This window comes from Chanodichthys erythropterus, chromosome 6, assembly GCF_024489055.1.
Source record: "Chanodichthys erythropterus isolate Z2021 chromosome 6, ASM2448905v1, whole genome shotgun sequence".
In the NCBI taxonomy this organism is placed as follows: domain Eukaryota; kingdom Metazoa; phylum Chordata; class Actinopteri; order Cypriniformes; family Xenocyprididae; genus Chanodichthys; species Chanodichthys erythropterus.
Window position 1 is genome coordinate 12,530,431 of NC_090226.1, and position 14,788 is coordinate 12,545,218.

The window sequence follows — 14,788 nt, forward strand, 5'->3', positions numbered from 1 at the left end:
CAAATACCTTTCTGCCTCTCTGAGGGGAGTGGAAGAAGAGTAAAATTAAGAGAGCAGAATCACTCGGCGGAGAGAGAGAGTGATCTGTTCTGGCAGGGGAGTGCATAGGAAGAACAGCTCTACCCTTCCCTGCTGACAGCTTACTATCTGCATGTCTCTTCAGTTCATGTTCAAAAAGAATTTGATTTGAGCGAACCTTCAGTTAGACAGGGGGAATTAATTCCAGTGAGCTCCAGCCACTTGGCATCTGCCGTGTCTGTCAGTTGAAAGCTGTGAAACTAACTGTGCCTCTTGTCACAACTAAATTTCAGAGTTTTGCTGATATAAAAGGAAGAAAAGAATGTAAAATCACCACCACTTTCACCACTGTGGCACCGCAGGCTGTCCTTGTGTACACCAGTCATCTTTCAACTACATGCCTAGCTGGATGTTGCATAATACCAGGTTGACCGTGTTTCCTTTTTAAAACAGGAGGATATGGTTACACTGGCAGATATTTCATGTTCTTACAGCAAGAAGCGGATTAGGCTATCGTACTGACCTGACACACTGCTTCCATGGGAAAATCCGAATGGGGAAAAAGGCTAAAAATGAATGCTGGAGTGTTTCCTGCCAAAGGTTATAGAAGAATGAAGTAGATCAATGTAGAAGAACTTTCTATTTTTAAAATCTTAAAAGTGTAGCTAGATGGGATTTTCACAGCTCTACTTTACAATAAGGTTTCATTAGTAAACTCCTTTAGGTAATTTAATCATTTACTAATACATTATTAAAATCAAAACTTGTTTTTGTTAACATTAGTTAATGCACTGTGAAATGACTGAATTTTTTACTAACATTAACAAATATTAATACTGTAACATGTATTGCTCATTGTTAGTTCATACATTAATGTTAACAAATGAGACATTATTGTAAAGTGTTATTGAAGGTTACACTTTATGTAAGCAATAAGGTATGAGAGGCTGTGCTGAATAAGTCATGGCTGAAGGGCGTTGTTAGGCACGACACGAAGAATTATTCACGTCTTATCTTGAATAAGATAATACCTTATTGCTTTTATAAAACGGTTACCAAACAATGCAAATATTAAATCCAAAAATATGCACCAGTGCAACTTTCATGAAGTAAACTTTGACTAAAGCCTTCCTTCCGCCAGAAAAAAATAGTCCCTGACCATGAACAGCAACAGAGATTACATTATCATGCCATTATATGGCAGCAAAGACTGTTTTTCTGAGTGTGTCTATCAGTAGCGAAGACTTTTACATTGAAAAGACTGAATTGTTGTGAACATGGAACAAGACGTAACTGACAAATGCTTTGACTAGTGTAACAGAGGCCAGCTAGTAGTTGCTGTGCGAGTAAAACTTCACTCCTCTGATCTCAAGAGGGGTTTCAGCCTTTAGCCTCCTTGTTAGAGCGTCCGACTCCCATGCCAGAGACCCAGGTTCGAGGCCCATGCAGAGCAGGGTGAGTAGGACCTGGTTAGAGGGGTTACACTAGCACTGTCAGTCACAAGAAAACCCTTTGTTAAAAGGACAAGATATTGCAGTGGACATTTAAACAGATTTTTTTAATTATGAACATAGGACTGACCTGAAGGAAGATGCTAAATCTGAATGCAGGTAATAAACTCGCTCACTCAAGATTCAATAAACAATATCAATTGAGAGCATAGAGTTTACATTGCCAAGAGTGGTTGCTAAGGGTGTTGTGTAGTGATACACAGAACCGTTGGGTGAAGAGGTCATAGCTGTGTTTTATCGTGAATAAAAAGGCAACAATTGATCAGAGTCAAGGACAGGAACTAACTGTTTTATAAATTAAGATTAAGTTGTTATGATGTTATTCCACAAATAAGTACTGAGTAATATTAACTACATATTCTTACTATAAGGTTAAGGTTAGGGTTTGATTTAAGGTTATCTGCTTGTAATAAAACCAGTGTTGGAGAAAGTTACTTTTAAAAGTAATACATTACAATAGTGCATTACTCCCTAAAAAAGTAACTGTGTTACTTAGGAAAGTAATGTTACGTTACGTTTGCGTTACTTTTTCTCATCGGCTGGGCTGTTTGATTTTATAACAGCAAAAAAGTAACTCTAAAGTGTTATTTTGTTGTAAACTTAAAAGTAATGTGTTACTTTACTAATTATTTGGGAAAAGTAATCTGATTACGTAACTCGAGTTACTTGTAATGTGTTACTCCCAACATTGAATATAATGATAGTAAGTACATGTGTAACTACATCTTGTTAAAATAAAGCATTACCAAGTAGAAAATGTGCATATATAAAATATAAAGAAAATGTAACATTTACATGGATTGGTTGAATAATTTAGAAACTAATTAGTTGGAAAGTGCGATAATCAAGTGTGACAATGAAATAAATAAAATGCTAGATCTTTTCTCTGACCTAACTTTTTACCTTTCTTGCCTTTTTTTCTCATTTATCATCTTTTAAAATAACTGGACTCAAGATCTTTTTACTGGATGTAGGGTATATTTCCCTCCAGGTTGGGTGTCACTGTAGGACTAATACATCCCATAAGATCCCACCTATTAAGATTTCCCATTGAATGTCATTGTTATTTTGCCACCCTTGGGTGCGTTACCCAAAATGAACTTTCCGTTTCAACCTCTCCTCTCTCCTCCACAGGGGGAGGAATTAAAAAGTAGAGCTGCAAGAGTTGCAAAAAAATCTTTTCCCTGCAGCCGCGCTTCTTATGAAACGGATCATCGAGTTGAGAGGAGCGAGCAAGCAGTGAAAGGGAGGGGTAGAGCAGAGGCAGAGGGAGGAGAGAAGAGGGCACACGCACCCGATCAGAGCACAACAAACGGCAGTCCACCCTGAGCCTGGGGGAACCGAAAGCTTCGCACTCAGTCAGCAGGACAGAGTACACTGGACCAGGAGCTTCAGACCGCCACGCTCTCAGTCTGGAGAAACCTGCCAGCAAGGCACAACCTCAACACATGATCATAGAGCAGCAGGAAAAGGCAAGACATCATTGCTCTGATTCTCTCTCTCTTTCAAGCTCGCTCTCCGCATGCACTCTCACTCATTCTCCTTGACGCACGCAGACACACTCCCTCATTATCTTGCATGTGAGTGAGGCTATTTCTCTCTGTCCCAAGCAGAAACCTCTGTGCTATTCTTACACAGCTGCAACGTTGCTCCAACTGCCGTTTTCAAAGGGAGGTGAAGACAAACCGCTGCTTTTCTGCGTGGTGTGTCGTTCAGAGACAGACCCATCAAGCCTAGTGGGACATCCCAACCATGGAGGACACTCTCACCTGTACTCCCACCACCTTTTCCCAGGTCTTCGGCCGCCAAGGACAGCTAATGCAAGCTAGTAAGTACCTGAGATCTCTCATATTGGGATCAGAAAAATATGCTTTGCAAGGTTGCAGGCCTTGAGGTTGTAAATATGAAATGGACAAGTCTCAGCTGAGTGCTTGCTTATGCTCTGTGAAAGCTCTGCTGGTAAGACCATGGTCCACTGCAAATCCTGATCTCTTGGTTTAGGCACCCAGCATGCAGAGGGAAAACCAGCTCTTCTTCCATGCTGCTTTCAGCCCGCTAATGAGCTGCACACAGTCAAGAAATGTGTCTGCGGGTGTGTGTCTCTCATCTTGCTTATGGATATAGTAATCATAATAAGTCAGTCATGAGGGCTGGGGCTGAAAGAGGAACATGAAAGTTGTGTCGAGCAACTAACTCAAGATAGATCTTTCAGGGTATTTTTTATGGAGAAACTCACCAGTGTAATTCTGAAACAGTGCAATAATTCCTTGACAGCTTCATAAATATTGTACTCCTAAGCATTGATGAATTATGAATTTTGCCTTACAAAAAACTCCCAGTGCTATAAATAGATGGCGCTTCATAACTTATGTCTCACAGATTGTACTTCTGCATTTAATGGCTTTGTACCGGTTTTGTATGGTCGTGGCTGGTACAAATGTACCAAAATACATCCGACCCTTGACTTAACTTGGAGGGAAAATGGAAACTAGTGACAAATTAGCACATGACAACTCGTAAACTTGGAATTAAAAACACGTAAGATATTAAGGTTTATTATAGATAATATAATTTAATATAAATAATTATTTAAATCTTTATTTTAATGTATAAAATATTTTGTATGATTCTGTATGATTTTATTTACGTACAAAAATATAAACTGATCTGTTGTACACACTCTGTTGCACCATGAAAATATGAAGATTTTTTAATAATATAATGTTTTTCATTTATTATATAAAGGAGTATAATTTAAAACCTCCTTACATTTATAGTACTTTTTATTTATGTATTTAGTTATTTTCAAATAATTGATCAGTGCTTAGAACTGCAATATTTATGAAGCTGTCAAGAAATTACTGCAATGTTTAAAAAAAAAGACATTTAACATGCTTTTGGGCGATGATTGCTATTGTTAACGAACTACCTTTAAAATAATTTTAGTCTACCTCCATAATGTTTTCGCAGGTATCTGTGGCTTATATCAATATCTTATATAAGCTTATAGCAGATTTGTACTCTCATGTCAAAGTTATAGCTTAGATGTCGGTGGAGCAATTGAATTAAGGAGACTTGCAGCAGGACGCAAATTACTCAAACAGCAGTTTGTAAATGACCATGATACTAGCGGTAATGGCAATCCAAGCAGATTTTAATTTGATGTTTAATTCGATGTCTCTACACATTAAAGTGCCAATTAGCATAGGAATGCCATGCTGCCAAATTGCTGTTGAAAAAAAAAAAAAAAAAAACTTGATTACCAAGGTCTTCTGGGACAGAGTTTTAAAGAACGTACATCTACATATAACAGCAAGCCTAGAGAATATCAGACAGATAATGGTCATTCTGGAGTTTATATTACATAATCATTTGTTTTTGATAAGTGATTTCTTTCATAGGATTGCTTCCACATGTAATGATACAAACTAAAATAGGTTTAATGCTAAATATCAGTTGGTCAAAAATGCACATTTTATATTCTATTTGATGATATTATGGAAGCTTGTTTCCGCCACTAAATAAAACAAAGTTAATTGTGACTTTTTTTACATTTACATTTAGTTTACATTTCACAATTCTCACTTCTTTTCTCAAAATTGCAAGATATAAACTCGCAACTGCAAGTCATAATGTCTGAATTGGGAGATATAAACTCACAATTGCAAGAAATAATGTCAGAATTGCGAGTTATAAACTCACAGTTGCGGGATATAAACTCGCAATTGCTAGGAATAAAGTCAGAATTGCAAATTTATGTCTTGCAATGCTGAATTTATTTCTCAGAATTGTGAGATATAAATTCTATATAAACACTATAAACAATATAGTCCAATTCTGAGAAATAAAGATTCTTTTTCTCAGAATTGCAAATTTATATCTCGCAATTCTGACTTTATATCTCGCAGTTCTGACTTTATATCTCGCAATTCTGACTTTATATCTCGCAGTTCTGACTTTATATCTCGCAATTCTGACATTATATCTCGCAGTTCTGACTTTATATCTCGCAGTTCTGACTTTATATCTCGCAATTCTGACTTTATATCTCGCAATTCTGACTATATCTCACAATTCTGACTTTATATCTCGCAATTCTGACATTATATCTCGTAGTTCTGACTTTATATCTCGCAGTTCTGACTATATATCTCGCAGTTCTGACTTTATATCTCGCAATTCTGACTTTATATCTCGCAGTTCTGACTTTATATCTCGCAATTCTGACTTTATATCTCGCAATTCTGACATTATATCTCGTAGTTCTGACTTTATATCTCGCAGTTCTGACTTTATATCTCGCAATTCTGACTTTATATCTCGCAGTTCTGACTTTATATCTCGCAGTTCTGACTTTATATCTCGCAATTCTGACTATATCTCACAATTCTGACTTTATAACTCGCAATTCTGACTTTATATCTCGCAGTTCTGACTTTATATCTCGTAATTCTGACATTATATCTCGCAATTCTGACTTTATATCTCGTAATTCTGACTTTATATCTCGCAATTCTGACTTTATATCTCGCAATTCTGACTTTATATCTCGCAATTCTGACTTTATATCTCGCAATTCTGACTTTATATCTCGCAATTCTGACTTTATATCTCGCAATTCTGACTTTATATCTCGCAATTCTGACTTTATATCTCGCAATTCTGACTTTATATCTCACAATTCTGACTTTATATCTCGCAGTTCTGACTTTATATCTCGCAGTTCTGACTTTATATCTCGCAATTCTGACTTTATATCTCGCAGTTCTGACTTTATATCTCGCAATTCTGACATTATATCTCGCAATTCTGACTTTATATCTCGCAATTCTGACTTTATATCTCGCAGTTCTGACTTTATATCTCGCAATTCTGACTTTATATCTCGCAATTCTGACTTTATATCTCGCAATTCTGACTTTATATCTCGCAATTCTGACATTATATCTCGTAATTCTGACTTTATATCTCGCAGTTCTGACTTTATATCTCGCAGTTCTGACTATATATCTCGCAGTTCTGACTTTATATCTCGCAATTCTGACTATATCTCACAATTCTGACTTTATATCTCGCAATTCTGACTTTATATCTCGCAGTTCTGACTTTATATCTCGCAATTCTGACTTTATATCTCGCAATTCTGACTTTATATCTCGCAATTCTGACTTTATATCTCGCAATTCTGACATTATATCTCGTAATTCTGACTTTATATCTCGCAGTTCTGACTTTATATCTCGCAGTTCTGACTTTATATCTCGCAGTTCTGACTTTATATCTCGCAATTCTGACTATATCTCACAATTCTGACTTTATATCTCGCAATTCTGACTTTATATCTCGCAGTTCTGACTTTATATCTCGCAGTTCTGACTTTATATCTCGCAGTTCTGACTTTATATCTCGCAGTTCTGACTTTATATCTCGCAATTCTGACTTTATATCTCGCAGTTCTGACTTTATATCTCGCAGTTCTGACTTTATATCTCGCAGTTCTGACTTTATATCTCGCAGTTCTGACTTTATATCTCACAATTCTGACTTTATAACTCGCAATTCTGACTTTATATCTCGCAGTTCTGACTTTATATCTCGTAATTCTGACATTATATCTCGCAATTCTGACTTTATATCTCGTAATTCTGACTTTATATCTCGCAATTCTGACTTTATATCTCGCAATTCTGACTTTATATCTCGCAATTCTGACTTTATATCTCGCAATTCTGACTTTATATCTCGCAATTCTGACTTTATATCTCGCAGTTCTGACTTTATATCTCGCAGTTCTGACTTTATATCTCGCAATTCTGACTTTATATCTCGCAGTTCTGACTTTATATCTCGTAATTCTGACTTTATATCTCGCAATTCTGACTTTATATCTCGCAATTCTGACTTTATATCTCGCAATTCTGACTTTATATCTCGCAATTCTGACTTTATATCTCGCAATTCTGACTTTATATCTCGCAATTCTGACATTATATCTCGTAATTCTGACTTTATATCTCGCAGTTCTGACTTTATATCTCGCAGTTCTGACTATATCTCGCAGTTCTGACTTTATATCTCACAATTCTGACTATATCTCACAATTCTGACTTTATAACTCGCAATTCTGACATTATATCTCGCAATTCTGACTTTATATCTCGCAATTCTGACTTTATATCTCACAGTTCTGACTTTATATCTCGCAATTCTGACATTATATCTCGCAGTTCTGACTTTATAACACGTGGTTGTGACTTTATGGCCCGGTTTCACAGTCGGGGCTTAGACTAAGCCAGGATTAGGCCTTAGTTCAATTAGGGCATTTAAGTAGCTTTTATAAAGGTTCACTAGAAAAAAAAAACATTAATGGTTTGCATTTTGAGACAAAACAATGGCACTGACATATTTTAAGACATGTCAGTACAAGTTTCTTTCAGCTAAAACAGCTCAAATATGCATTTTAGTCTAAGACTTGCTTAAGCCTTGTCTGTGAAACCGGGGAAGATCACGCAATTCTGACTTTATTTCTTGCATTTGTGACTTTATATCACACAATTCAGAGAAAAAAAGTCAGAATTGAGTGATGTAAACTAGCATTTGCAAGGGAAAAAAGATCAGAATTGTGAGATAAAACGTCGCAATTACCTTTTTTATTTCAGTGGCAGAAACAAGCTGGTATTAACATTCACAGAAAAATATCACATAGATGTAGTCAATGTCATCCCCAGGCCGTGCATGGAAATGTCCTTAAATTACCTTCCTTTGGGTGAGAGATTTTCCTCTAGAATCCAATTTAAAGTTCATCTTTACTCACAGTACCTGCATGCTTGCTAGAAAAGTTAGTCAGTTTTGCTATTTCACGTGATAAAAAAATGTGCATCATCGGAGTGGTAGATTATATGAGTGTGTTAGTAGGGTGTTTTGAGATTGGTGGGGGAATGGCAGCAGTGAAACTGGACGGGTTGGGGGTGTTGGGCTTGCTCGAATGAAAGTCTTTCTCTCGCTTTTCGCTCTCCAGAAATAGAAGAAATCTTTTATAAATAATGCCCTTTGTTTGCTTTATTTCTGTGAACTCATTAGCTGTTTGGTATGCAGGGATGTATTAGTGTCTGCAGAGTGTGTGACATTGCCATGATTAATATTCTGCGTGTGGCTTTGGAGCGCTGAAAGCCTCTTTACTGAATTTGTGTTTCTGAAGTGCCTGAAGATGAGACTCCTCTGCAATATCTGAGCCTCAGCAGTGCCGAAATACTGTATGTATTACCATCAGCCACTTCTCTGTGGCTCTTTGATTTGAATGTCTCACATTCTGGATCATCCATAATGATGAGATTTTGTAGTTTCGAAACATTCTGATGTCTCGTTCCCCGTGGACGCACTGGACATGAATTTTTCTGAAGTATCTGCCTTTATAAACAATGACCTGATTTGAGAGGTCTTTCATTTTTTCCACTAAAAGTTTTTTTTCCTTTTATAATTTGCATTAAATTCATCCTGGAGGAGGATGCGGTGCTTTTCAGTGCACTTTCGCCTCAAAACAATTTTCTCTTTAACATGGATCAAAGTGCTCTATGTTTGCTCCATAAGTGTTTTGAAAGATCATCTTCAAGCGATGCAAAACGATCCACAGTGCAGATTTCATTGGCACGCCGCACCACTGCTTTTATGTTCTGTGGTTGTGTTTATATGGATATGCATGAGCATGGCTGAGATCCAAGTCTATGCACTCACCCGCCGACACACAGACTGTTTTGGCTGACGTAACGGACGTGGCTGGACGGGGCTGCGAGTGTGGGCTCATTTGTGTGTGTCTGCAGATGTTAGTGATAGCACAATATGCAGCTCCAGTGACTGTGATAGGAGTTACACGGATGTGATGACCTCTTTTCCTCACTGCATGTTTGATTGAGAAGCACTTACTGCACTAAGTACTAACTCACACACACGCATACGCACACACACTCTCTGGAATACTTGATTCTGATTGGTCAAATATTTTTTGTATAATAGCCATTTATTTGTATATTTAGTCCCAACCGATTTCCTACAGTGTGATAGTTTCATGTTGTGTCACACTGCTCCATTTCTTCTCACATATTAAAATAATTTCAGCTCAGATGAATATTTCACATCTATTTATGTGCAATAAATAATAATTACTGACTGTACATTATCTTTTCAGTATTTTCCCATAGTTCATATTTATAAAGCAGAAAAAAAATTGAACAATCTGTAATTTATTACTATTTTCAACGCAAATGTGTGCCATAATGGTAACAGTTACTGCATTACTGCATTCACCCAAAAATTCTGTTATTAATTACTCACCCTCATGTCGTTCCACACCTGTAAGACCTTCGTTCATCTTCGGAACACAAATTGAGATATTTTTGATAAAATCCGATGGCTCAGTGAGGCCTCCATTGACAGCAAGATAATTAACACTTTCAGATGCCCAGAAAGCTACTAAAGACATATTTAAAACAGTTCATGTGACTACAGTGGTTCAATCTCAATGTTATGAAGTGACGAGAATACTTTTTTTTTTTTCAGCAATATCTAATGATGGAAGATTAAAACACTGCTTCATGAAGCTTCAAAGCTTTACAAATCTTTTGTTTCGAATCAGTGGTTCGGAGCGTGTATCAAAATACCAAAATCAGTGGTTAACCATTGAAATTTCGAAACAATAATGACGTAACGAAGACATGATTACTGAAATCACATGGATTTGGCAGTTTGATACACACTCTGAGCCACTGATTTGAAACAAAAGATTCGTAAATCATAAAAGTGTTCTCGTCACTTCATAAAATTAAGGTTGAACCAGTACCAGTAAGATGGACTATTTTAACGATGTCTTTACTACCTTTCTGGGCCTTGAAAGTGGTATGTAACTGGTAATTACATATTTTTTCATCAGAAATTTGTGTTCTGAAGATGAACGAAGGTCTTACGTGTTTGAAACGAAACAAGGGTAAGTAATTAATGACAGAATTTTCATTTTTGATTTTTCATTTAACAGTGACTTAGAATATAAATGCTTTAAAATTGCTTGAGAAATTAGATTTATTAAATTATTAAACAAGCAAGGCTATAATCTAATGATTATTTGATATACTCTCTCTTTGTTGACCTGGAAGCACAGAAATCAGGTTTGCTTTTGCCAAGTCTGTTTGCACCGAGCTTGAGAATAAGTCACCTTTCTGCATCATTGGCCCAATGTAGAGGAGGTAATATAGCAGCAGGAAAAGAATAGCATCAGCAGAATTGTCTAGAAGTTGAGACATCTTCTGTCACCTCTATCAATAAAGTGAGGGCCAATCTGTGTCCCTCTAGAGGAATGAAGTCATGATCTTGTCCTAAAGTCCAATATTTGTGCATAGAGAACATAATCAGAGCTCTTCTGGCACTATAATATAATGAGGTGCCAAAAGACGCTAAGGCCAATTTAAAAAAATGTTTGAATATTAGCATATAATATAGAATAAAAATGTTGAGAAAAATATATAATTCTGTTTTCCAAAAATGACTCAAATCTTCTGAGAAATGCTATACATAATTTATTATTTGTTTTCAGATAACATTTGTTGATATTTTTTCATTTTTGCGGACCCATTGTCAATACATTTTGGGTTCATTGCATATAAAACGCTATACAACGTTGTTGTCATATTTTACAAATTTGAAGTTAGTAGTTTCTGCTACTGGCATGTTATGTTAGTTGCAATGTCACAACAAACAACACAGTTCTGCTAAACTGCTTGCATATTAATCTGACTATATTCCTCCCATATGTTTTCAGGCATATTTTCATGGGACATTAAATACTTACAGACTGTCACTTTAATATTGTGCATATGTTGCTCATAACAGAATGTTACTCACAACACTGTACAGCACTGTTCATACTAGGTTTTGAAGAAGAAACTTGTAAAGATTGCAAAAATTGATTGTTTTGAACCACTTTCTTTGCAGTGGTTATATCTTAGGTTTACTGACAAATCATTATTGAGCCAGAGTCATTAGATGCCCCTCACGAGGCCCGACAATCACTCCATCTGGGTCAATAGCATCTCTTTCTTAATCAGTATTATTGAATCTTACAACTATCCGATCATTGGCTTGAAAAGCAGCCAAGATGGAAAGGACATTGTTCATTTCTAGTTACTTTCACAGAATGATATAGGCCTTCCAAGTTTTGTAGGGTAGCACCTTTCTAACCAAGTGCGAATTTGCTGATCGAATGCCGCAAATATTAATTCCAAGAACTTTGGTGTTCACAATTGGACAGAAATCCATTTTTCTTCTAAGTCTATTTGAAAGAAACTGGTTTTAAGTGGCAACGCAGCCGTTAGTGCAGAAAAGGCTTAGCTTACAGGCAGCACGCGTTGATTAGAGCGTTCTCATGAATTTTAAGCAGGGGCCAGTTTTGTTTGAATTTAAGCTTTGGAGTTTGAAGATTTCGGAGCTATTTCACTTATAATAAGAAAAGTGATGTAACTCCCTCTAAACTGCAAGAAGTACACACAACCCTTCCCCTGGAGAGTTTCCATAAGGAATAAGTTGAAAAATGATGTACCGCATCAGCCTGTGTGGATTTGCCTGATGCCGTTTACCGTGAGGTTAGGTGTGTGATTGTAGGCTAGTCTACAACTCGGCATGCCAGTTTTATCCAATTGACGGGTTACTTTGGAGCCTAAAATTGCTTTGGATATCAGTCCCTACACATGATGTTCTGAACTGCTCTGAATAGTGTTTACATCTGAGGGAATATATTTTGACAGAGGCAGCTGGCAAGACTTGAGCAGCTAAAGAACTTCCTGCATGCAAATTTGTTTTCTTCTGAAACCACTTCAAAGGGATCTCATAATATGTCTGTGGCAAGTGCGTCATATTTTTAATTTATTTATTTTGAAAATTTGACACATCTTCCGGAATGTGGGATTAAATCCACATATTTCATTTTCATTATGTAACTTGAAGACTTCTTAATATTATCAGATCCTCCCCAACCTTCTCCGTCGTTTTCTCCATCTCTCTCTTATTTTTCTCTCCCTAGTCTTTGTGCTGCACAACTTATTACACAAGGGTCAATTTCACACCTTTCTGAATTTATGCATTTGGGAACTGCTGTAGCATTTTCTCCCGTCTTTGTTGTATACAAGAAACCTTGTACTACAGTTTTATAGCAAAGGGCTTGTTCTGAGATTAGGTTTCTGTCATGCTTTAGTAGCCAAGCATCCGTTTTTAACATCTGCAACAGCAGATTATGCTGCTCTCTCCTCTCCATGGAGAGAATCATTTTAATCACTTGGAGCCTATTCGGTTCCTCTGCCTTTACATAGGATTTACTGTGTAACTCCTTTACTTTTTGCATTATATCTGGCATATATATAATATTTATCAAAATACATGTATATATACTTATTTTATTCAGCAAGGATACATTAAATTGATCAGAAGTGACAGTAAAGACATTCATAATGCTACAGAATATTTCAATCAAATGTTTTTTTCTTCCTTTTTATTAAAGAATCACAGTTTACACAAAAATATTAAACAACACTGTTTTCAACACTGATAATAATAATAAATCAGTATATTAGAATGATTTCTGAAGGATCATGACTGGAGTAATGATGCTGAAAATTCAGCTTTGCCACCACAGGAATAAATTACATTTTAATATATAATAAAATAGAAAGCAGTTAAAGTATATTAATATATTTTAAAATATTACTAACAAACGCAGCCTGGGTAAAGAAACAAAAATCTTTCCCCAAACTTTTGAACGATAGTGTCTATATTATAAGATTCGAATATATGGTTTTATATCTAAATATGTAGTTAATCCAAATATATCAAAGTGTAAACCAGTAATTCCAAAGTCCAGTAAATCCAAATTTGTGACCTGGATTGAGTACATTTTTCAATTATTTTGTTAAAAAAAAGAATATTTGCATGCATAAGTACAAACTAGAGATATTGTCACCAGTGGTCTCAGACTTTTGTAGCTTTTCAAATGGAAAAACATTTAAAATGTGCAGCTTCAGTAGCAAATCTCAAAGCTTGAATGCTGCCTACATTTCATTGTCGGCATGAACATTCTTGACAAAACGGATGTCAAACATTTGATCAATCATTTACCACCTCAAGCATGAGCCATAAAATGTGATTTTGGTTGATGTAACCTTTAAGAGTGTCAGACTTGCTAGAATTTTCCATTCAGTTAGCTTGTTTGTTGGTTGGAGAACCATTTGCTATTGAAACACATTATTGCTCTTTTTGTTTTATGTGTTATCATATAGAGTCGTTGCTCAGTTAACACTGTTATCTGTTTCAGACTTAGACACACACCGCTCTCCCGTCTGTGTGCAAAACGTGACTTGAATATTAAAACCGTACATTTTACTGCTCAATAGTGATGAGTCTCCTGACATCGACTAGGGTAGATGTGTTTTTTTCTCTTCGTCAGATGCTATTGGCTAAGCCTGTAGGATCGGGACATATTAAAGAACATGGGAGGAATATTCTGCCTGCTCTTCCTAGATGTATTATGAAAACTGTGTTGAATGTTATATGCTTTGACTTTCATTTGACTTAAGGCTCAAGCTTTTTCTTTGCTTGTTCTGCCTCATCCTTTGCTCAAGGAGGAGTGCTGCTGTCATTTTGCATGCAAAATGCAGATATTAGCAAACAATTCAGCTTGTGTTGACACACAGGGATTGAGAGGTGTGACAAAAGGGGTTTATTTTAAGCAAGATTAAACAAAATGAGGACACCGCTATGAGTTCTGATGTCAGCAGCCATGTTGGCTTTGCTTGGTGACATGTAATAGACTAAAGCTTATTAGTGTTCAGTCACACTTTGGGTTCCCTCCAGGCGACGCTTGATTTAGACATCTGAGGCAGAGCCTGGGCAAACTTTCTTGCTGATTTGAGATGATTAAAGGTATTACTGTGATGAGAGGTACATTCAGAAACCTAAGGGTATCCAGTCTTAGCAGTCTTTGCTAATGGCCATTCCTTGCCTTTACTGTGGTTAAAACAAATGCTGGGTTAAAGACAGACCAAGCTGGGTTGAAAATGGACAAACCCAGTGACTGGATTGTTTTAACCCAACGTTTTGGGCAATTTTATTTAACCTAACTATTGTTTAAAAATTACTATATGGCTGGCTTAAAATTAACCCAAAATTAACATTAAAAATCAGACACATAATTACTAGAGGCAACAATACACTCTAAAAAATGCTGG

General features: G+C 36.3%; 1 protein-coding gene across 6 annotated transcripts in view; it reads left to right on the forward strand.

Annotated features, from left to right (window-relative positions):
• Positions 1-3,258: 3,258 nt before the first annotated feature.
• kaznb (kazrin, periplakin interacting protein b) overlaps positions 3,259-14,788 on the forward strand; it is a 182,868-nt gene continuing 171,338 nt past the window's right edge. For 2 of the 6 annotated variants that reach the window (XR_010895334.1, XM_067388090.1), the window contains exon 1: positions 3,259-3,357. Coding sequence is in view for 4 of the 6 variants with exons in the window: in XM_067388090.1 (XP_067244191.1) it covers positions 3,282-3,357 (76 nt within the window). In the remaining 2 variants the exon portion in view is untranslated. The remainder of the gene's footprint in view (positions 3,358-14,788) is intronic. The other 4 variants (XR_010895335.1, XM_067388094.1, XM_067388092.1 and 1 more) reach the window with 3 other exon arrangements.